Below are 24,795 nucleotides of genomic sequence, written 5' to 3' on the forward strand. Positions count from 1 at the left end.
ATTCAAATAACAAACAAAAATAAAATGGCAATAGCCATATACTCAGGGCTCGAGTGATACAAACTGCGAAAAGTCCCAGTTGCTATGCTAATTAAGTATTAATGCTCTTGAAACACCGCTTGACCAATCAAATTCGAGGACTGAAACTAACTGTACTTTTCACTGAAATTAGACTTTAGTTTAGATTTTTGCAGTACATAAAGCTCCTTAAAGCGTAATGTGTAGTCATATCGAATCTGCAGTGAAGAGTTCCTCAGAGCATCGTTATGTTTCCTCCATCAGTTGCATTGCCCTGGTACTGAAGGAGCCTCTTCTTCCTGCTGTCTGTCATCGTGAAGATGATGATGAGGATGAAGAGGATGTTCAGTAGACGCAGGACAAGCAAACACGCGTTTGTCAGCTAAACGTCGGGATCACTTTAATAGATCGTGACATTTGTCGGAAAAAGCAATAGTACTTTCGCCTAGATTAGGATTGAAATTTCGTCGTTCTCGCGAAACCTCTGCCGTTACTCCGGGACAGATCCGTGTTTCATTCTCCCGTTGAGCTGTGTATTGATCTTCTTTAAAGATGTCGTCATCCTGTATGTTCATGGGTCGGTTCGTTGAAGGGCAGAGATGTGGAAGTGAAGGAGCACGTTCATTCTCTTCATTATAACGCCTTATCTGTTGGATAGCCTACTAATATAAGCCGCGCTAATGGAAAACACGGTGAGTGATTTATAATATTATGCGCAGTGTTATCTAAGCCTTAGGCTTTTATTGTTATGTGTATAGGAAAGCGTGACTATTTAGCTTATTGACGTTTAAATGTGTTTTACAATGCGATGTAGTTGAATTGCATAATGTAGGCTATCTGCGAGCAGTCGACATTAAATGTTTGGGTAGCCTATTTATGCTATGCAAAATAACGCTCAGAAGTTTAATTTTACATCAAGTGTCACACGAAGATTACGTCAAAACAAAATGTTCAAATTAAGTAAGCTAATAAAAAAAAACATTTTTATCAGTGATAGGCTATTATAAATATAAAACAGTAGCCTAATTTTAGGCCTGTTTTTTAAAATATGTTGTTAATCTGTGTTTAGGCCTATATGTGCTCTTAAAATGTGTTCTATTTTTTAAAATGTGCATGGAAACAACAAAATAACTGGTTTTATTTTAAGTAAAAAATATTATGAATGAATCACCCTACTACTCATTTTAAGGGTCAGATCAAGTAGAACAGAACTACTCAGAAATTCAGTTATTATTATTTATATTTTTAAGGGCCATTTTTTAGCTTTATGAGGACATATTTTTCTAACCATGATGTAAAATACTGTAAAATAAAAAACTTGGATAAATATAAGATATTGCATAACAGGAGGATTTTGTACTACATTTGAATGTAACATTTGGTGGCATTTTGCCTCAAGTCCCTTGTAAATTCATGGGGCCTGGGACCAAATTGTTATGGGTGCCTAGTGAGTAGGCTATGCTAAGACCTCTTATTACGGAGCATGGGACAACATTCTTCTCTATGTTGGAGTGAATATCAACACAAAATATTATCAAAATGTTCTGTAATCCAGGTTTTCAATAGAGTGGTGCAGCGATGACGTATTTTTGTAGGCCAGCCCAGAAGTTTGCATCACCCTGCTTCCTTCGACAAAAAACAATATTTCCATTGACGTTTAATGCAGAAAGTGAGGTATGTTACTAATAAAAGCTTATGATTCATACACGTTTCGTTCATCGTAATAATCTTCGCAAATGAACACAATGTTTATGAATTTTGAAGCATAAATAAAATCTGAAGTCAAAAGCTAACGAACTTCACCATGAAAAAAAGAACTACATAGTTGCTTGACTTCAACGTGACTGTCACTAAACTTCCGACAACCCTTTCAGTCTTCGTTTATGAACATTTTCCCTGAAAGTTAGTTATAATAGTTTGCGGCAATGAGATGAGAGGATGATTATAACAAGAGCATGATTATAAACACAATGAGGCTGTGAAAGCGGACTAGTGAGTAGATGACTTTACCTATTTGGATGATGACGTTTAAAGGGTTAGTTCACCCAAAAATGAAAATTCTGTCATTAATTCCTCACCTTCATGTCGTTCCAAAACCTGCAAGACTTCATCTTCGGAACACAAATTAAGATTTTTTTGATGAAATCGGAGAGCTCTCTGACCCGTCCATAGACAGCTATTTAATTACCACTTTCAAGGCACAGAAAGGTAGTAAAAACATTGTTTAAATAATTAATGTGACTCCAGTGGTTCAACCTTAATTTTATGAAGCGACAAGAATTTTCTCCTACGCTGTTGACGTAGCAAATACAGTGCAGCGCTTTCGAAGCGCTACGTCAGAATGCCGGCTTACCATTGGCCGAAGCTGTTCATGTGAGCACTGACGCAGGAGCTAACCAATGGTGAGCCACCGTTCTGCCGTGGAACTCTGAAGTGCTGCATCGTTTACAGTACGTCAACTGTGTAGGAGACTGGCACAGACAAGAAGAGATTGTTGAATAAAGTCATTATTTTTGTTTATTTTTCTTTTGTTTAGTCACATTGACTATTTTACTACCTTTCTGGGTCTTGAAAGTGGTAATTAAATTGCTGTCTATGAACGGGTCAGAGAGCTCTCCAATTTGATCAAAAATTGCATTTATGTTCTGAAGATGAACAAAGGTGTTACAGGTTTGGAACGATATGAGGGTAATAAATGGCAGAATTTGAAATTTGGATGACTTAACACTTTAGACAACCTCGGTAGTCACAATTAGCCACTTTTAGCTACCGCGTAAAGTAAAGTCTTAAAAAAAAGAGGATATTACTGATGTATTTTATATCATAGAATATAATGTGAAAATATCTTGAGCTTGTGTTCACCACAGACCTTATTTCAAGCATTTTATAATGGGTGAACTCAAAAACAAAGGAGAGCCGGATCCAAATGCAGTCATTTTATTTAACAGAATATAAATAACAAACAAACACAGGGACTAGAAAACCAGGGAAACAGAATGAGCACCCCCAACAAAGCATGACATGACTCGAGAAGGAATACAAGAAACACTGGGGTATAAATACCAGAGGGTTAATAAGCAAACAAGACAATCACCACAGAACTAATCAACTAGAAAAACTACAAAGGACTACAAAAATGGCACCGGTGACAGGAACAGGAACAGAAACAGGGTAAAATACAAACTAAAAGTCAGATCAACAAAACGTAAAACACAAAGCCATGGAAAACATAACACATTTAACTAAAAACTCATTCAAAAACCTTGGAGTTCAGGACGATGGAACCGGAAGTGCTAAAATGCTAACTCGTTTGCTGGTTTTGGCCTACAAAAAGACGTCATCCTTATTTCCTCACTGGTGAGAGCATCATGGAGTGTGAGTGTAAAGTCCCAGTTTTACTCTTGGAACTAATGGTACCATACTGTAAATATCCCTGTGGGGTTTTTTTTACGGTAAAGGGATCACCGGTGGTCTCACTGGAACGGCAGGTGGAGGGTGTGGAAAGGAGCATTGTCTTCCTTAGACAGGAGCAGCTGTCTCTGTTGCATGGACTACACCTGGAGATCCTGTCCCTCCAGAAACGCTGTACAGGTGTGTGCCAAGACCATTCCCACCGTACAGTCTCCTGCATTTTAATTTAAGTTATACATACATTAAATAACATGCATAGTTGAATTAAGTGACATTTCATTTATCATACATCACACCTAATTAAATGTTGTTCCAAAAATAATGTTGGCACACAATCTAGTTGTGTTGTCATGCATAGGCAGTGCCCTGAATGCATAATGCCAAGATCCTCTGCAGGGTTTACGTTGCTTTCTTTGATGGCACCAGCTCCACAGAGAGAACCACAGGTCAATAGCTTCCTGTCAGTGCAGGGCTTGTGTTTTCCCTCTCAGTAATATAGTACACAGCCTTTCTAACTGAACATTGCTGTAAATGTGCTGAGCCAGCTAAGGCAGAAAAAGCAGCCCCATGCATATTCATCTCTTTGCTCTTCTAACCAATCATTCTAGTACATAACCACAGGTCAGTTTTTAACCACATCAGTTTTTTCTCTTGATAACCTTTGAAATATAATTTGCCATTAAAAAATGTGGGGTAAGATTTTGTAATGTTTTCAAAGAAGTCTCTTATTCTCACCAAGGCTGCATTTATACAATGAGAACAGTAATTTTGTGAAATATAACTATTTTTTTAAAAGTCTTCAGTGTCACATGATACTTCAGAAATCATTCTAATATGCTGAAACATTTCTTATTTTGATCAACATTGAAAACAAACATTTTTATGGAAACCATGATACATTTGAATCAGTATTCTTTGTTGAATAGGAAGTTAAAATGAACAGCATTGATTTAGAATAGAAATCTTTTGTAACATTATAAATGTCTTTACTGTCACTTCAATTTAAAGGGTTAGTTCACCCTCATGAAAATTCTGTCATTAATTCATCACCTTCATGTTGTTCCAAACCCGTAAGACCTTCGTTCATCTTCGGAACACAAAGTATTCTCATGGCTTCATAAAATTAAAGGTGAACTATGTAAGATTTTTGCAGTAAAATATCCAAAAACCACTAGGCCAGTGTTATGTTCAGTTGAGTACTTAGAATATCCCAAATGTTTCCAACCATTTGTAAATCGTGAGAAATTGCTATTTTAACCGAGGAACCAGGACGTGTGAGCTATGCGTTTGAGGGAGTCGCCTGTCGATTGCGTCAGATCTGCGTTACCCTCGGTTTCCGGTTTTATTTTGAAGAAACGCTGTACTCTCACTGCAGTGTGAACAAGTGTCATAGCAGCCGCCGAGAGAACGGCAGAGTAATGTCATAACATCATCAACACACTCAGATATATCTAATACGATAAACAGAGTTGCGTTACCTCATACTCATGACTGGAAAAGAGGAAGTGGCGCCGGCGACCGTGTCATAATAAAAGTCCCGCCGGCGACTATGCCATAATTACAGTCCCTGCTCTTCAATCGCTCCTGCCATAGATATCCATAATAAAGGCTAGATGTCTCGTCCGCACCTGGCGGCCATCTTGTCACAGTCAGCTCGCTCACTCATAACAGTGTTTTAATGGTGCTTGTACTTTTTAAATAACCATAACTTGCTCAATTTTCTACCAATTTTCAAACTGTTTGGTTTGTTATAAATGTCAGATGTAGTTATGACACTGCATACTTATGAAAAATTATTCATAATTTGTTCAAGCATTCATAATTATAGGCACGTTAATAACGTTTGTAAGAAACAAACCATTTGTAAATCCGTCAAGATTTCAGCGAGATAAGAGTATTTGTGTTCGTGCAGATCACTCGCCTTACATCAGGAGCCACAGAACCCTGCCTGTGACAAGATGGCCGCCGGTGATATCTAGCCTTTATTATGGATATCTATGGCTCATGCGGCCTTGCTCAGCTCCACAACACTCGGTCCTGCTCTGCTTCATACTACAGTAATGTTAATAATCGCATCCATGAACATGATTTCTGCCCGAGTCCTATCCTGACTCTTTTCCACCGGCTGTGAGGTGAAGACCACATGTCCCAAGATTCTGCACTCAAACGTGGCGTCATCAAACTACGCCTTTGTTTTGAACAGGTGACCTCTAGTGGACGGAAAAGTTACATTGTGTAGCTTTAAGGTTGAACCACTGTAGTCACATGGACAATTTTAACAAATGTCTTTACTACCTTTCTGGGCCTTGAAAGTGGTAATTAAATGGCGGTCTATGGACGGGTCAGAGAGCTCTCCGATTTCATCAAAAATATCTTTGTGTTCCGAAGATGAACGAAGGTCTTATGGTTTTGGACCGACATGAGGGTGAGGAATTAATGACAGAACATTTTGTGGGTGATCCCAACTTTTGAACAGTATTTGAGAATATTATTATTAAACAAACTGAACTTTATTGGTTTATTTTACTTCTTATTGCTTTTACTTCCATAATCTAACACATGCCAAATTAAATGTAAAATGTATTGTCACGACCCAAAATAGGGACCAACATAAAGAGCCATTCAGGAAGGTATAATATAATATATATAAATAAAAAAGGAAATATATACATTTATTGGCAACAGAAAGTAACTAAAACAAACAAACAAAGATATAAACATACGAAAACTTAAAATAAGGACTGGTGAGCTAACTAATCTAAACTACAACTCAGAGTTAATGCTTTCCTAACTTCCGAGAAACACAAAAGATTATACACAAAAGAATCTTCCGGGTCAGCTTACTTACATATGCTTTCCCTCTATTCTAATATTACTAAACAAACAAAACTCACCATCCTGTACAAAAGGAAAAAAACAAACAAACTCCAAAACCACAAACAACAGGTTTCCTGAGGTAAGCTAAAAATTTAAGTTCTTGAAGCTCTTAAATAGGCAGAGGCCTCAGGTGTTAGGAATAATCAGGCTCCGCCCCCATCCAATTGGCAACCATACTCAGAAAGAAAAGAGAATACAATAGAAAGAGCAGGGGCTCGTAACATGTAAGATGGGATATTTTATCCAATAACTATTAATTGGATCATGTAGATGCAAAAACAAAACTAATCAAGACTTATGGCATGCACTGTTAAAAATTATTGTGAATTTAACTGTAAAAGACTGTAAAAATGCTAAATTAAATGTTAATTGGTTAACAGAAAGTTTCCATACTATATACAGTGAATAACTGCTATAGATCTATTTATATATAGTTTTTGGAAGTGAAAAATAACAAGTCTAATTTACAGTGAAAACCCGTGAATTGACATTCCCAGAATTCCTTGCCTGACACTTCACATTTTATGTATTTTTATTGACATAACTATGTTTCTTCTTAGTTTTTTCCTGAATAGTTATGTTCATTAGGGTTTTATGTCACATCTAATATTGTTAAATGAATGTTTATTGCATTTTTGTAATGTCATGTGTCTTACCATGATGGTGTTTAGTATTTGTGTGAATGACATTGTGCACCTTTTATATATTAGTATTTACCTTCTCAGCTTGTGGGAAAGCTGCATGTGATGATCTTTGATTCATCATGTGACTCTCATCACCACCTGTTTTTGGGTGGTTGTCAGTGTATTACAAAGGTACAAAACAAATGTTAGGACTTCAATAGGTTGGTAAATTAATATTATATCAGTTAATGAATACGTTTTTTTGTTTACTGTAAATTTAAGTTAAATCTGTAAAACCTAAAATGATGCTACCATATTTTACGGTAAATTTCTGGCTGCTAGTTTTTCAATGTAAATTTAACAGATTTTTTTTCTGGAATGTATCAATTTAAAAATGTTTAAATAAAAAAAAGAGTCAAAAAATAGCTCAGAATTAACAGTGCATCTGTTTATTACTTACAGAACTCACACAAGAACTCAACATAAAGCCCCCAGGCAGGAGCCAACCAGGTGAGCTCTGTTCCCTTCCAAAAAACATTATTTCATTTATTTGTGAGCAGAGTTGCTCATTTACATGTGTTCAGTTGCACAAAGCAACAAGAACAACAGCAATACAACAGCATCTAGTATCTTGACTATCTACATATAGATTTTTGGTATCTGTTATTACTAGATCACGTTTGAAAGACTTTAGCATGAAAGCATCATATTGACTGATAAAAAAATTAAATGATGCACTCAACACTTCTTTTGTTGTTACGATTTTATGTAATTGGCTAAATTGAAGTGATTAGGCTCAAGGCACATGTAGTGTTTTTAATGACTGTGTAATAATAATTTATATAAAAAGTGAGTCAATTTCACAACAAGAGGCCACTCATTGTTAAGCAGAAGACTCCTCTTCATACTGCAGGTCATCCCTCTCTCCTCTAGCCGACGCAGCCCTCATCCTCCCACAAATTGATCCTGCCTGCGTTTTCCTCTGCTTTTGCTGCACAGTCCCAGTGGGGGTGTCCAATTACTGGATGTTTTTTTTGCTGAGACAAAGTCGGACAAGGAGACAGAGAGAGGAATAGCACAAGAAAGCTGAGAATCAGAGAGAAAAAAAGGGATTTCTAAATTATAACCAGAGGTTTTAAAATGTATTTGTACAAATGACTAATTATTTAGTAAATAATCTAATCCAAATACCACAATATGAACATAACGCACAATACAATCCAAAAGTTTGGGGACAGTAAATAACAAAAAAGAAAACATACTTAGATTCAGTAATATATACATAAAGACAAGAGAAAATTTTTTGAATCTTAATGTCTTCTCTGCTCCAACAAAACCTAATTGCAGCAGCAAGATTGTGAGTGTGAAATTGCTTTCATACAAGAGATCAATAAACAAAAAGTAAATATTGTGTAACTTACATTTAAGACATAATATTACCATTTAATTTATTTATTTGTTTATCTAATTGTATGGTACATTTTCGTACTATAATTTACAGTATATAGTGTCAGATATATGTCATTTTAGTAATGTGAGAGCGGTTTACGATTATTACGATACATTTATTCATTTAGTAGATGCTTTTTTTCTAAAGCGACTTTATCTATTTGTGCTCTGCAAATAAAAATAATTACGAACAAAAGTAGAATCAACCAAATTATAAAAAGCTAACAAAAATATGTTCTAAGAACGTTTTGCTAACGTTCCTATTAAGTTATGAAAAGATTATTTCAGAATGTTCTCTGATCGTTTTATTGAACGTTAAAAAAATTTTTTTTCTTGGTTACACAAACGTTAAGGGAAAATACCTTTTTATCATTTGGAAACATTGTGGGAATGTTACTTTTGAATGTTCTAACATTTTTAAATAAGTAGTAACATTTAAATAAAAACATTTAATGAACGTCCAAATAAAATGTTTCAGGGAGAGAAAAAAAAAAGATGTATAAATAATGTTTTTGTGCTAACATTTTGAGAACATTATTAAAGACCAGATAATTTTAAACAAACATTCTATTAATGTTACTTGAAAATGTTTGTCCGTAACTTTGAGAGAACCATGCCAGAACGTTACCCAAAGTTCTAAGAACGTTCCCTGTTAGCTGAACATGTAGGGCCCTATTTTAATGTTCTAAGCACATGGTCTAAAGCGCACAGCGCAAGTGCACTTAGGGCGTGTCCGAATACCCATTTGCTAGTTTAATGACGGGAAAAATGGTCGGCGTCTAAAAGGGTTGTCCCTATTCTCTTAATGAGTCAAGGGTGTGTTTTAGGCATAACGTGCAATAAACCAATCAGAGTCTCATCTCGCATTCCCCAAAATCCAGTTGTGCTCACGCCATGGCGGATTAGCTATAAATTATGACATGTAGGCATTTTTATATTTATGTACACAATAATAATCTTTCATATTTTAATCCTTTCATTTTTCATATTTAAAAATGTTTGTGTGCTGCTGCGTTTCGCTGTGTGTTTAATAAGCAACGTGCTATGCTTTGTGGACCTGCCTATAGGCGCATATTACTAACGCGCTCTTTAAATAACAAAAAAAAATATTGCATGGGCGAGCTGGTCTGAAAACGAGGCGTGTTCAGGCGCATTGTTGGCGTGTTGCTATTTTGAGGCTACTGAAATAGACAGCGCCATTGATCAACTGAAACCTGGTCTAAAGTCAATGGCGCAGTCTATAGCCGCGTTTCCACCGCAGGAACTTTCCCCAGGAACTTTGGGGTGGTACTCGGTGTGTTTCGACTGCAGGTACCAGGGTCTAAATAAAGTTCCTGGTAAATATTTCACTCTCCAAAAGGTCCTGCTCGCGAGGTAGTGCTTTTTCAAAGTTCAGGAACTTTCAGGGGTGGGACTTGGGCGCTGAACATGCTGATTGTTTGAACGCAGCATTTTATTTCAACCAGCATTTTTAAAAGTCTTTTGCGAGGTTTGTTCTGCGTTCAGCAAATATCAGTCTTGCTCTTTCTGTCCTATGGCGCGCGTTCGTCTCAGCCATCTCACGGTCAATGTCCATAATAGCTAATAATAACATACGTTGTCTTATTTTAAATCTAGCTTCACGAGCTTTCAGAATACGCTTTAGTATCAGTGCTCATCTCTCAAAAGCAGCGCTGCTTGCATCTCCTCCATACTTGTTATTGTTGCAGACAGTATTGCACAAAAATGATTACTGTCCGTCGCTGACTTGGAGGAGCAGTCGCGCGCAGTCCTACATCACCGGACTAATTTGCCTAATCTTCGCGGTACTTTAGACCGCAGTGGAAACGCAGACAATAGCAGGTCTGGGGGAAAAAAGTTCCTGTAAAAAAAGTTACTGGGACAAATTGTTCTGGGTAATTCCAGTGGAAACGGGGCTTATTTCAGTTGCCTCAAAATAGCAACGTGCCAACAATGCGCCTGCACACACAGTTTCAGACCAGCACACCAATGGGCGCACAAATGTGCGCAAATGCATTTGCTATTTAAACAACGTGGAGCACAACGTGAAAATGAGAACTGAGTCGGGCTGAAACTAGCAAAAAACACTTGCGCCTGGCGCCGCATTGCGCCGGTGTATGATAGAGCCCGTAATTAAGTTCCTGAATTAATCAGTGTTTTAGATGAATCGGTTGACTGATTGATTCAATGGCTCATAAAGACAGTCACTTATCGCCACCTATTGGCGGAACAATGTCAATTGCAGAAGAGTCACTGAATAATACCCACCGCTAAAATGCACTGACTGACAATCTATCCAGAAAATGCAAACACAGACAAGTGGAGTGATATATACAGTGAAAAAAAAATTATATTTCCCATGGATGAGGCAAATAAACTGGGTTATTAGTTTGTGTGCAGGTCGGCAAAAATAAAAAGAGGATTAACTGTTAACTGATGCCGCGTCATGACTCCTGAAGCATATGAAATACTTCTTTGCTGTGAAAAATTATTCATCTGAGATCAAACATCAGCATATTATGTATGTGTTAGTTTAGTTTTGAAAGCAGCCCCAAAGGAACCAAAGACTGATTGGTGGTGAAAATGATTTCCTAATTTACAAGCATATTGCTGGCACAGTGTGAGTATTAAATGAACAATGCTCATAATTTTTTGATGTCTATCACTTCTTCTCTGCACTAATGCCTTTGTCAACTGGTTGTTGTCGACATCTCAGTTTCATTACATATTCTATTAAAAGGGTCAGAGGCAGAAAAGAGTGAACTCAATGAGGAACAGTGGAGAGATCAGATTTAAAGATCAGATAACACAGCATTTTCTATATTCACACCATGAACTCATCTCAGTCTGGACGCATGGGGTGAGGCTAATAGACTGGCTGTGAAATCGGGACAATCTGGACAAAATGAGAGACAGAACTGTGCTATAGTTGCAATAAAATAATGGAGAGTGTGAGAGGCGAAAAATAGGGATAGCACAAGGTCATCAAGTTTGTGTGGATCATTTGAAGGACATCTGACACTGATCACATAATTCAATTTCAGTCTACTTAGCCTGTAACTTATCTGAAACACATTACATTAATATAAGTGTAAAGACATTTAAAAGAAAACATGTTTTATCCTTAATAAATGACATGCCATACGCCAGCTGCTCTTCCCTGCTTCTAATTGTATGGTACATTTTCCTACTCATAATTTACAGTATATAGTGTCATTTTAGTAATGTGAGAGTGATTTAAGATTTGCTCGTAGTGCAATATACATTTATTCATTTAGTTATGCTTTTTTTCTGAAGCGACTCACAAATGAGAATAATACAAGTAGATGCAATTACTCTAAAGCAGAACACAAAACTGTGATAGCATGTCACATTTTAATAAAGTATTGAAGGTGTAATTGCAGAATTTTTTTATTTGTCATTTCTTTCAATAAAATAGTTTCAAATTATGTCATTTTTGTTGTGTACCAGCAATTGACTTCACATTTGCTCTCTGATTTGTGGGCACGGTAGTCAAGCATGCTCGAGGAGGTCTTGTCCTAGACATTTAATGTGTCTGATAACCTTGAACAGATGGCACACGCTGCCAGTAGCCAGACCCGAGTTGAGATTAGTTGATTTGGATTTACTCAGTGAACTGTAATCCTTGGGCACAGAAGAGCTCTTTGTCTGCTTTCCTCAACCACATCCATTTACCTTTTAGATCTCAGATTAGTTACAAATTCGCTTTTACAGCTAAAATCTGATTTTACTTGTTCATATTAGACATGTCTGTTTCATATCACAATGCGGATCATACTTGAGGTCATACACTCATTTCAGCAGCAGAAGTGTGTGATGTTTAGCTTCTGTGTCTTCACTTCCTCTGCTTTATGTTTAAGCTGCATGTAAAATGTGAAACTCTAAGATGTATTACAGGGTGTTTTAATCCCCCTATTTAAGGCTTGAACCCACCAAACAGAAAGACTTTTTATAATACATAATACCAAACATTTTAATTTCTCATATTATACACTATACCAAGATCAAACGTTTTTTAAAACATAAATTATTATTTTTATTCAACAAGGATGCATTAAATTGATCGAAAGTGACAGTAAAGACATTTATAACATTACAAACGATTTTTATTTCAAATTAAACTATTCTTTTGCACTTTATATTTGTCACATAATCCAAAAAATATTAAGCAGCTAAACTGTTTTTAAAGGGTTCCTTGATTATGATTTCACTTTTTTAACTTTAGTTAGTGTGTAATGTTTCGTTTTTTTAGCATAAACAACATCTGCAAAGTTACGACGCTCACAGTTCAATGCAAAGGGAGATATTGACTTTTACAGAAATCGCTTTTTAACGACTACAACAGACGGCTGGTAGGGACTACACACACCTATAAACTGTGACATCACAAACCCTAAAATTTACATAAACTCGCAACAAAGAGGGTGAGGCCATGTTGGGCTGCTTTAGACAATTTTAGACAAAAAGTGACAATTTTAAGACGCTATAAAAAATTATCTGTGGGGTATTTTGACACTCTGGGGACATCAGACTTATTTTACATCTTGTAAAAAGGGGCATAATATGGGCATAATAACCCCTTTAACATTGATAATACTAAGAAATGTTTCTTGAATACCAAATTAGCATATTAGAATGATTTCTGAAGAATCACATGACACCGAGGCTGGAGTAATGGCTACTGAAAATTCAGCTTTGCTATTTTATCCTAAATGTTTTTAAGATTGTCAGTTGATGCTGACTAATTTAGCTTGGAGCTTCTAAAGGCAGTTTAAGTTGTGCAAGACAAACTTCAAAACAATAACAATTTTCATGAAAGTTGTGTTATAATTCACACAGTGCCTATACTTGGTTCACTAAATCATTGTTTTATCCCACTGAATCGAGTTTTTATAATACAAGTTTGTGTTTTATATGTGTTCCAGATGTGCTGGAGGAAGAGGAGCAGCTGGAAGCCCGTTGTCAAGAGGTGGAGGAGCATCTGCAGGGGCAGCAGGAGGTCCAGAGTGATCTGAGATGGGAGCTGAGCCAGAAGTCAGTGCTGGTGGGCGCTCTCCGTGCCAGTCTGAAGGAGAAGGAGCGCCGTTTCCTGGACGAATTAAAACAGCGCAGCCACAGGACCACTGTGCTCAACACCGAGCTGCAGAAGCAGACAGAGGCGGCTGCGTACCTGTCCTTCCAGCTGCATTCAGCGAAGCAGAAACTCCAGCAGCAGAAGCAGCAGCAGCGAAGGAGGCCGGCCCAACTCGGCACAGATAAGCCCCCCATCCACCCTTCACCTCAGGCCAGCGCCAGCAGCCCAACTGTGACCAAACCCAAACGGCGGAGCTCGAGCCGGCCCTCCTCGCACCTCTGCATCGAACGTGCCAGGGAGTGCGTGCCGCGCGAGAGAGTGACGGGCCCGGAGGAGCCCATGGCCATGCCTGACCCGGCCCTCTTCCTATACCCCTACAGACACAGATCCCGGCCCCGCCCACCACACAGACACGCCCTGCGGGAGGCAGACGGCGAGGAGTCAGAGGAACTCGATCAGGGAGCTTCAGTGAGCAGACTGGCAACGACAGTAGCTAAAGCCACTGCGACCACAGCATCCACTACAGAGAACAACGCTGAATGAGCATTTCTTTTACAGTTCACCTCAACAACCTACTTGTTTTTAGAATAATTACCCCTGAATTGCACCTTGAGCCCCTTGGGAGAACCTTTGCATTATAAAAACTTGACAGAAATGTTTATAATTGCAATACGGATACCTTTTTTTCTTTCTTTTTTTTTTTACAGTTTGCACATGCAGTGATGAATAGACAGAGATTCTTGCTTATGCTCTTGTTAAACCAAAATTTATGTTTATGTTGGTGTAAAGCATTTTTGTAATCAAAAAGGACCCTGAAGGCCTCGATATGGTTTCATGCATCCTGCATCTGCGGCATTTTCGCTGGCTATATTAAAAGGTTAAAGCATTCACACTGACATTTATATTATATCCACACATTATTTTGCTGTTCTTTTCACACTACATAACAGGTCAAAAGAATATTAATAGCAATAATTTACATAGATGAATCAGTCATAATCAGGAAAAATTTAAATAATATACAAAAAAGGAATTTTCATTTCCTCTCGTCACTCATGTAAGTGAGCACCAATTTGCCTCTGATTTCGTCTGCAATTTCAATGAACTGAATTATTAACAGTGTTAGGAAGGGGCTTTGGAAAAGTAATTGGTTACAGATTACAATAAGTTACCCTATTTAAAATGTAATAAGTAGTGTAACCATTTCAATTACTTTATTAAAGTAATGTAACTGATTACATTTGATAACTTTTCTAATTTACAGCACTGGAACACATTTTTATCACTCGACATGGTGGCAACTCTCAGACAGGTTGGAGCCTAAAGCTTTCAGCTGTGATGTGGATTGATGTAATTGTCAGACATGGAGAGCTGCAAATTCAAACAAGAGAACCAATCAAAAGCATCAGAATAGCATCACTTTACTAAACGGTTTTTAAATGGCAGGAGGCATCTGCACATCAAAAACAGGCAAAGCAACAAATATTATTCAACATATCCTAGCTTTTTACAGAAAATATTCAGATGTAACACCCCTGTAATTGAACTAGGCTACACATTTTTTCTCAGTAACTGTAACTGATTACAGTTACATTTATTTTGTAATTAAATTAAGTAACTCTGTTACTTGTAATTAGCTACTCCTCAACACTGATTATTATATAATATTATATTATTATGCCCTCTGAAAACCCATTTGGAGGGTGGTCTGGGATGGATTCTAATTATATTTAATGGAAGTGTAAATGCACATGTCTTGTCATTAAGCATCACCACCATTAGGCGCAAGAAAGGAAATGCAATAAACGACTGAAAGCATTTTTAATGATTCGTTGATGTTTTTGTTTTAAATTTAGTAACGGACGGAGAAGTTTTAGTTAACGCACTTTATTATCTAGTAGCCTAATAAAGTGGCGATTTGCATTTTGCGCATGTAGGCCTTAAGTGCGATGGGAACTTTGATCACACTTGGAGACGCGCATTTGAATGAAGGTGTTGCCTAGTTTATAATGCAATCCAGTTAATATCCGGATACAAAACGCTTGTCAAGATTTAAAAGGGGCACAGCACAAAACAGTGAAAACACGTTTAAAATCCAAGATAAATCTCGTTTATCAGCAATATTTTATATTGCTACTCTTCAAAGGTGTTTGGATGCATGTAACTACTATTTAAATGCAGCCCCCTGTTCATTTAAATTAATAATTCTCCATTGCACATCATTTTATTATGCAATATGGCATGCAATGTAGTAACCCATAAACCACTTTCTTTTTCTGTATAGAGCTACTGAAGCACTGTCAGTGTGAAAGCACAACCCTGCTGTTCAGACGCATGATGTGTGAAACAGGTTAAGACCGTGTCCTTGTGAACCTGTTACTGCTGCTGAGTCTTTGTTGAACTATATTTTGTTTGTTTAATTTAAGTCTATGTGCCCTTGTGAAATATCTCATCTCAGATATTTTTGAATGATCAGGTTGTCTGGTGTCACCACAAGTGCACTCTCTCATCCCTCCTGATGCGTTGGGGATTTTATGCCCTACATACTGGTTCAGTTAGAGAAATCCTGTGTGAATGAGATCTGTAGGCTGCACAGCCTGAATCATTTGCTTAAGTGCTTTATCTGGTATATAGTGTGTTTATATGTGGGCTTGTTGATTAGAAGAGAGTGGGCTCAAGGGTCAACGCGCCATTGTCCTGCCATCATGAGCCAGTGATGCCCAAAGGACTGCTAGTTTTATGCTGTAATATTTAAGTCTCATGTTGCAGATAACACGTTTGCATATGTTTCATTAGAATCACAATCCTGTTTTATAATTCTATGTGGTCAGGTATATGTGCTTATACTGGGAACTTTGGTGATATGAAGATTCATAGCAAAGTGATACATATTGCAAACATATTAAATGTTTGTATCACACAAAAGCTTGTAAATTTCGTAATATGCAAGATTAGAAGTGGTGTGGTAAAAATTGAGACTTAACTCCTGCACTTAGATGTGTAACTAAGAGACGGTTAGAATGGGAGTGATAACATTACCTGCGACAATTAACAGACACTAATAATTTGAATAATGGTGTATGACTAGGCTGTACCTTAGTGTCATAGCCACGATGACGACTGTACTTTTGCAGAAACATGACAGTAAAGGGGATTTTACTACCACCTATTTGCAAACTGAGCTTTTCTAAAGATATTTACAATTGTATATGTGATACTTCTCTTTGCTTTATTAGATCAAAATGGTAATTTTGCTGATTGTAACTGAATGCAAATGTTTTCCTTTCAGCTTAAAATTGTGTCTAATTTGACACAGCCCTAACAAAGTGATATTTGCTTCACTCAGGGTCTGAAACCTTATTTTGTAAATGTATACGCAGATATGCCTGACTATTTAAAAGGCCTGTAACCAGTTTTTGAATTGTATCAGTGCAGAGATAGGAACGATTTAGGACATTAGGTTGATTTAGACTGTGTGACTACATTAGTTAATTAATACATTTTGTTTTTCATTTAATGTTTCATCTTGGAAACATATTGATGATTATGAAATGATTAATTGTCTAATTGTTTTTTTAGTTCTTTATAATACCATTGTGATGTTAAAAAGAGAAGCAATACTGCCTCACATGATGACTTCTATATAATCATATTTACAACATACATATTTGGAAATTGTGTTGAATTGAAAACAATAATCCATAGATACAGTACATGCAATATCTGATTTCTCTGATGTTATTTTGCTGTCGCCATTTCCATGAGGTTAACATTATGCTTACCAAGGGTTTTATGGTGATTTTATTGGGCTTTTTTTTCTATCCTGTGTGGAATAACCTGTCTTCCCAGTCTGACTGTTATGGTAAAGGTTTTAAAACAGGGATATGACATGGAAAGAAGTGAATAGAACCAGATTTCATGGAAAACTGCAGCAATGTTAACACTGTATTTGTATGTTTGGCCACTACCAGACATCAGTGTCCTGTTTCACAAATATTTGGAAATGTAATTCAAATCTCTGTCGACCCAACATTGTGCAACAATCATGTGTCGCAATAAATAATCCATAGTTTACTCTGTATGATTCAATTACTGTGTTAATTGCAACCTTAATCATGGTTAGAAATGTCAACACCATTGACTTTAGAGAATAACAATTGTATTGTTGCAGATGTTGTTAATTTCCTTAACCCATAAATCTTAACCATCCTGATATGTAAAGCCATAATTAAGAGGAAACGTTTCCATCATTACATTGAAAGCAAGTTTTTTAGCCAAATGTTACAAATAAATCATACTGGACATTTTTATTGACTCAATTTCATGACACGTGTTTAAGAAAACAAACAAAACAAAAAAACATTTTATTAGAAGGCGCAAACCACTTTTTGAGACAACACCTTTCTGAAATGTCTGAATAATGCCTGCAACAAACCAAAATTGGACTCATGATATAATAAATTAAAGTCTCTTATCATCCCAGCAAATGTACAGGCCTGTTTACTCATAATATTTATATGATGGAAAATAGTTACAAACAAAATACAGAGAAGTAATGTTTTTTCTTCATACACTTACATTTATAGATAAGAAAATGACAAAGAATAAACACTACATTACTGAGGAAATTCTGCATTTTGTCAACATTTCAAATACAGTGTGGTTTATAAAAAGTGATTAGACCTTTCTTACCAATAATACATTGCCTGAAAATATTTGAGTGCATACAATGAAAGAAAAGTATTAGTTTGACTCTATTCCAGTCTTAAGAAATCCACTTTTGTATCCCATTAAACATTTTAAACCATATTTGGTCGGTTTCACACTGTCTGAACTGAAAGCAACACTGACATTTCTTGTCAGTGCCATTGTTTAGTCACAAGATGCACTCCAGAAAGGCACGTTTATAAAAGCTACTTAAATGCCCTAATTGAACTAAGGCCTAATATAAACTGGCTTGATATAAACATTGTTTGTAATACTAAGGCCATTGAGTTTTAAAAATGACGTAAAATTAGTAGGCCTAACGTTACTGTGTTTTAACCGGATCTTAGAAACAAATATGCCGCCTTCACGTGCTATATCGGACATTTCCTACTTCCCACTTCTGAGGTTGTGATTCAAATTTTGACTTGAGATGGTGTTCATTTTCATCTTTTTTACAAACTAGGACTTTTAAACTAGTAGGCTATTTACGATAATACATTTTAGTCCATTAGCCTACTAGTTTTCATGTAATGTGCTGAGCTGACCGCCCCCCCCCCCTCCCTTGAATTTGGACAGACATGAATTTCATATCTATCTTACGTATTTTTTTTTGTATTGAATTTGGTTAAATTAGAACAAACTAAACAACCAACATAAACCGAGGCAGTAAATGCGCTTCTCTAAATGGAGCTATAGGGTTGCCGTAGTCGTGTGTGTTTGGTGGGTGGGACAAATACAAAGGCAATCAGGTCAAGAGGAGGAGAAACCACGTGTGACAGCCAGGCTGAGAACTGTCCTTCGCAAGTGAAGTTGTTTTTGTAATATCTTTGCATGTAACTAGGCAGCCATTCCGTCTGACGGAAGGCCATTCAACAGACCCACATCACAGCACTCAGCAACGGACGTCTGTTGCTAACTCTGAGTCCAAATTAGCATTCTGGGAAACGAATCATGGTTAGCAAGACGGATGACATCCCAGCATCAGTGCCCGTTGATCTGGCCCGGGAAGGCGAGACCGCAAACAGCAAAGACACCAGCAAGACAGCCTTGAAGGATCCGTGTGCCTGCGGTATGTGAGCTTTAAAAATGTTTGCACCCTAGCATGTAGGCATAAATCACTGTGCTGTTAAGTTACTGATCTTGCTGCATTTGAACTCTAGTCACTTTTGAGTAAATCAGTGTTGAGATCTGATGTATGATTGACTGGATAGAGGTCAAAGGGAAGTAGGTATCAAAGGGCACAGTCCCACAGGGGTGTCTGCTTTACACCCATAAACACCATTATGTTTCTGAATGGGAAGTAGTTGCCCTCATTGTGCTCACAACCTTGTGCAGGCCATTCATTATTAAGTCTAGTGCTACTCTTGATCTGGATCTTATCATGGTGCTTGGTGTGTAGATAAAACTCATTCGCAGCTTATTTCTCAATATTATATCTTCTGTTAGAAGGCAGGTTGTCAAACTAAAACTGATATAAATGATCCATGCAGTGTCAGTATGTATGATCATGGTGATCAGGGTCATTGCTGGATACATATTGTTTGGATTATCTAACCATTTCTGTCCAATTCAATGTTTTAAAGCTGAGTATTAGGTTTAATTCATGATCATGGAAGCCTAATTTTTGTGCTATTTTAATGGGAGGTCAGACTAATTTAGGATAGTATGAATGGTAAACTTAAGCAAAGGTTAAAGTAAGATGTCTGTTTACTTTGCATGAGTACACACATAGTAGTGACAAAGTGTTCATGTGTCCCATTTACATGAAACAATACTACAGTTCATTGAAAGGTTATCTAAAAAAGTAGTTTATGCTCATAAAATGATAATTGCGATATACGGAGTAAATGACTATAGAATAACAAACGTCCAAGACATGTTTAGTCAACAGCAAATGCAGATATGGGGTAAATGATTCACCACGTGAACACTAGAGATCTACTCTTTAATTGCAGGGTTACTTTCATTATTAGCAGTGTAAAGTGTTGTCAGTAGGCTGTCCGCTAGCTGTGTGTGAGATCTTGACGCACATGTTCTGTAAGAGCGCGCATGAACACTAATAAACTGAAGGTCACCTTCAGTGGGACGAAACCATTGAGCCAGAGAGGAGAGCGGGGGTTTTACTACGGTCTGAATGTTGGGTGACCCAGTATTGAATACTTTTGATGGCCAAAATAACCTATTATATCGAGTAATTTAGAAAAATTACTTGAAAAAAATCTCGTATTAGTCATGTATAGCTTGTTTAAACACGCGTGTGCTTATCGCCCCCCCTCCTGTTTTCATTCAGCAAAGTGTTGCGGTCCTCGACCCGGACGCGGAAGTAGCTGCACATGGAAAGTCATGGTGCATGTATGCCGATAGAAGGTTATTGCTACCAGTTAAATATAGAGAGATCTGTTCGGTAAGTGTTGAGATTATACCGTTTGCTTAGCACGTAGGAGCGATCCTGTCATTTACGAATGATTTTCGAGCTGCAAGCTGTCATTAGATGGTTTTAGAGCAAGTAGCCGGCTGCTGGTCACACTGTCAGTTAGCTAACTGCTGCAAGCCGTGTCACATTTAAGGAGACCTTGGAAGAGACTGACTGTCATTATGGCACCTGACAGCTGAGGAATTGGTCATTCTCACAACACGTTTAATATGTTGGATTTGATGCTCGCGATGATGCCTGCTTGTGAATTTTCTGGCTGGAAAATAGCTGTCTTTGTGCATTTGACATGATGCTAATACAATGTTTATTGTAGCCATTTAGGAAGCCGGTCAGACCATTTTTGGGTTGTTTCTCGGTTGTCTGTAATTGTACTGTAGTTTGAATTGCTTTTAAATTTTGCTCAGCCACATATTTAATCAAACGCATTTGAAGATGCACACAGTTTCCTTCATTCAGAGACGTTTTGCACATACATATATTAATAATACTTAAAAAAATGTTCCTCTCAGTTAAATTCATATCATTAGCCCATTGAAAGCTGATATTTTACATATAATGGGTCCTCAAGGGGGAGGCTATGTTGAGATCTTATGATCTGCTAAATTCAACGTTTACCCTTTTATTTTTGGATACTTTCACTTGTAGAATAAAACTAAATCATGACTGACTGTAAAAAAAAGTGTACCTTTTGCATAACCTGGATATAAGGATCACTTCCTGTAGCTTTTGCATTACCGGTGCCAAATGTTCCAACACCGCGCGCTGTTGTCCCAACACATCATGTCACTCCACAGGAGATCTGTATGTGCTGCAGCCCCACTTACGTCTCACTAAGGCCACCATGATCTCAGTTGTGATAAAGTCTGGCAGGTGACCCTTGTTGTGTGTGACTACAGGTTTAACTGCCAGTTTGTGCTGCTGCTGCCATTGGATTGTTTTTAGAGCATTATTGTTGTCATAATGGGACTTTGCACTTGCCTTTCACTTTAGCTTAGAGAAAAGAATATGTTTGGCTAATTAAAGGAGTGTAATAGTGTAATATCTCTGTCCTGACCACTCTTGAATGATATGCCTGCATAGGGTTGCAAATGAACCGTCAGGGATTTATTTCTATACTGAAGTTCTCTGAACCTCGGCAGCAGTGCCATATGTGATGCATGTGTTTTAATGTGTTAAACTCGCACCGTGTTCATACTATGAAGATTGCGACTGGCTTAAAGGATGGCGTACAGTCTTTAACTTTAGTATCATAGTGATATTAGCAAATCAGTATAGCCTAATGTAAACGGTTTTCGTCTGATCCTCCAGCCTTCAAATTCACTAAATGTGGCGTACACCTGGACTTCACCCAGTGAGAGAGAGAGGATTGAAGGACTGGGGGATTGACTCTGGGGTTGTGCAATGCCGAGGCACACACCTCACACACACTTTGATCTATTTAAATGCCACCCATTTTTGTGATGCAATTCACTGGATTGCACAGCTTGAAATAATTTTAGGGCAGTGGTTCTCATTCTTAACCAGTAGCTGGGCCCACTAGGGGACCCCAGCAAACGAACTCAAGATGAATTAAAATGAGAAAAAAAACATGCATTTAAAATGAGTTAAAACAACAACAAACTAATTCACCCCCTCAATAGCTGTATTTTCTTTGAATAACCAGGGTTCCTACGATTTTTGAAAACCTAGGTATCTGTGATATCTTGTGGACAAAAAAAAGGTTGAGAACCACTGCTTTAGGTTGTAGTTTTCCCTGTGGAAATCCAGATTTCAGTGATGCATTATCATGTTATTTTGATCAGGGTTATAACAAGTGAACTAAAATGAAAGCCATAAACATTTTAGTTTGAAATAAAATTCTGGAAAAGAAAAAAAAACATATTTGATTTTTTTGTGACATTTTCATTCGCGTTTAATGTCAATTGATATACGGAAATAACTACAGCTAAAATGAAATAAAAATGAATAAAAACTTGTGTCCCTGAGACATATCAAAATTAACTTGAAAAATGTAAAATGAAAATGGGAAATATAACTCATTAAATATATTAATAAAAAAACTCAATGATACGGAAACTGGTTCTGATACGAAAATTAAGACTAAAAGAATTTGAGATCCTTGAGATTTTGAAACAAATTGGCACATCAAATTGTGATCCTTTTTACATTCATCCGTGACCATTTTTCCTGCTTCTCATTTATCAGATGAAAAAAAAATAATACTTTGAGTACACCATTTACAGAATTTCCCTGCAGTAAGGTGGTTTGTGTTAGCAGCTTCTATACTTAGAACTACCTTACCTAATGCTCATGATTAAATTTGGATTGGATTGGGGGAGATCTGTGTAAACCAGTCCCTCCAGAAAAATGCGGCTTTTTTTTGTGATTGTTGCGGGCAAAAATCCTTGATTATGCGGCACGTTTTCTTAAAAAATGCGATGAAAAATGCGGGATATTTATGCAATTTTATGCGATAAAATTGCGGGAACTTGCAAAAACTGCGGTTTGATGAGAAAGAGAAAAAAAGCACTACATCACAGAAAGTGCTGGAATATTTAAGTTCTCATCTTGTTTTATTGAAGACCTTAATAATGGCTCAAATTTACAAAACATTTAGTCAATCAAGTTCTGTAGCTTTACAAAAGGAATATGCTACAACTTCTGAAAAAATTAATAAATAACTTCCTGTTTTACAGATGTCGCTATACAAAACAGACATTTGAGTGCTTCCAATGCACAAAGTGCAATCTCTTAAAGGGTTAGTTCACCTAAAAATGAAAATTCTGTCATTAATGACTTCCCTTTATGTTGTTGGACACAAATTAAGATATTTTAGTTGAATTCCGATGGCTCAGAAAGGCCTCCATTGGCACAATGTACACTCTCAAGACCCATAAAAGGTAGCCTACTAAAGACGTCGTTACAAAGTCCATCTCACTACAGTGGTTCTACAATAACTTTATGAAGCGACGATAATAGTTATTGTGTGCAAAAAAAACTAAATAACGACTTATATAGTGATGACTGATTTCAAAACACAGCATCATGATGCTATGAATCATCGAGTCGATTCATGATTCGGATCGCGTGTCAAACTGCTGAAATACGTGACTTTGGCGATCCAACCCGCTGAATCGACTCATTGATTCATAACGCTTCAAACCGCTGAATCAACTCATTGATTCATAACGCTTCAAACCGCTGAATCGACTCATTGATTCATAACGCTTCAAAGCTTCATGATGCTGTGTTTTGAAATCAGTCAGCACACAGGGAAACTGGTTTGCTCTTTTGCTGTTATTTTTGTTGGCCAATGGGAGTTTGTGCTTCATCATGGTTTCACCGGTATCTATGGTTTCTCCACGGGGTTTGAAGCTTTTCGATGACGTTCGCGTCGGGTAAACACGTCACTTCAAAACGTTCCCATGGCAATAGGCGGAAATGGCGGCTCTTGTGTGAAGTAAACGAAAAATTTTCAACTTTCTGCTAATATATATGACTTTTTTTGCAACGAAAATGCGGGGATTATGAAATCATGATAGCCCCGCATATTTTGCACGCGGAAATAGACAATTTATGCGGCGAAAGTGCGGCGTATTTGAAAAAATGCGGCCCCCGCATGAATATGCGGACTTTGGCTGATTATGCGTTAAATCACGCGATCGCATAATCGCGTTTTTCTGGAGGGACTGGTAAACACTCAATCTAGTGCAAGATAAAATGCCCATATTATATGGTGCCTCTAGGTCTGAAGAAATGGTTGGTTTCGGTTTGAACTGAAGATGGCTGCAAGTGACTGAAAGGAAGCACAAGCTCCACATTCCTTTTAAACAGTGAAAATAAATTGCTCATTGCATGCTATTTACACTTAGGCATAAGTATATAATACATAAATTGTCCATTGAAGTGATTATATATGTGGATTGGGGGGTTTTGAAGCTCTTTTTGTGAAATCTGTTTGATCCGCCTCCCCTGTGGTCCTTGGTGTCTGTAGTGTGAGACCAGCTGCTTGTTGCCATAGCCGTGACCATTGAGGAGAGCCAAGGACATGCTGCAGTTGTCTAAAGCAAACAGTGTATTTTAGCTGTGAGTTACGGCCGACAGCTGTGGCATTCGAAAACATGTATGCCTGAGCAGGAATCTCAAATCTTTTGTCATCTCATTCTGTTTAGTGTATCACA

The 24,795-nt window shown here is 37.3% G+C and overlaps 2 protein-coding genes across 5 annotated transcripts in view; both read left to right on the forward strand.

The window, feature by feature from the left end:
* The first annotated feature begins 326 nt into the window (after positions 1 to 326).
* On the forward strand, positions 327 to 17,780 carry ccdc92ba (coiled-coil domain containing 92Ba). Its single transcript, XM_079824265.1, has 4 exons — positions 327 to 710; positions 3,477 to 3,609; positions 7,392 to 7,439; positions 13,325 to 17,780. The coding sequence occupies exons 1-4, from the start codon at positions 699 to 701 to the stop codon at positions 14,014 to 14,016; spliced, it is 885 nt and encodes a 294-aa protein (XP_079680391.1). The 5' UTR covers positions 327 to 698; the 3' UTR covers positions 14,017 to 17,780.
* A 1,147-nt stretch (positions 17,781 to 18,927) lies between these two features.
* The window catches only part of cluha (clustered mitochondria (cluA/CLU1) homolog a), a 29,654-nt gene continuing 23,786 nt past the window's right edge, over positions 18,928 to 24,795 (forward strand). For 2 of the 4 annotated variants that reach the window (XM_079824245.1, XM_079824246.1), the window contains exon 1: positions 20,491 to 20,584. Coding sequence is in view for 2 of the 4 variants with exons in the window: in XM_079824244.1 (XP_079680370.1) it covers positions 19,132 to 19,249 (118 nt within the window). In the remaining 2 variants the exon portion in view is untranslated. Of the gene's footprint in view, positions 19,250 to 20,490; positions 20,585 to 24,795 lie in introns of those variants that run through there. The other 2 variants (XM_079824244.1, XM_079824243.1) reach the window with 2 other exon arrangements.

Source organism: Gobio gobio, assembly GCF_949357685.1.
Source record: "Gobio gobio genome assembly, chromosome: 8".
Lineage (NCBI taxonomy): Eukaryota > Metazoa > Chordata > Actinopteri > Cypriniformes > Gobionidae > Gobio > Gobio gobio.

Excerpts from the sequence above, each read along its gene's own strand:
- ccdc92ba (XM_079824265.1), top strand. Across the intron at positions 3,610-7,391 it reads CCTCCAGAAACGCTGTACAG|AACTCACACAAGAACTCAAC; the intron begins GTGTGTGCCAAG and ends TATTACTTACAG. Across the intron at positions 7,440-13,324 it reads CCCAGGCAGGAGCCAACCAG|ATGTGCTGGAGGAAGAGGAG; the intron begins GTGAGCTCTGTT and ends TATGTGTTCCAG.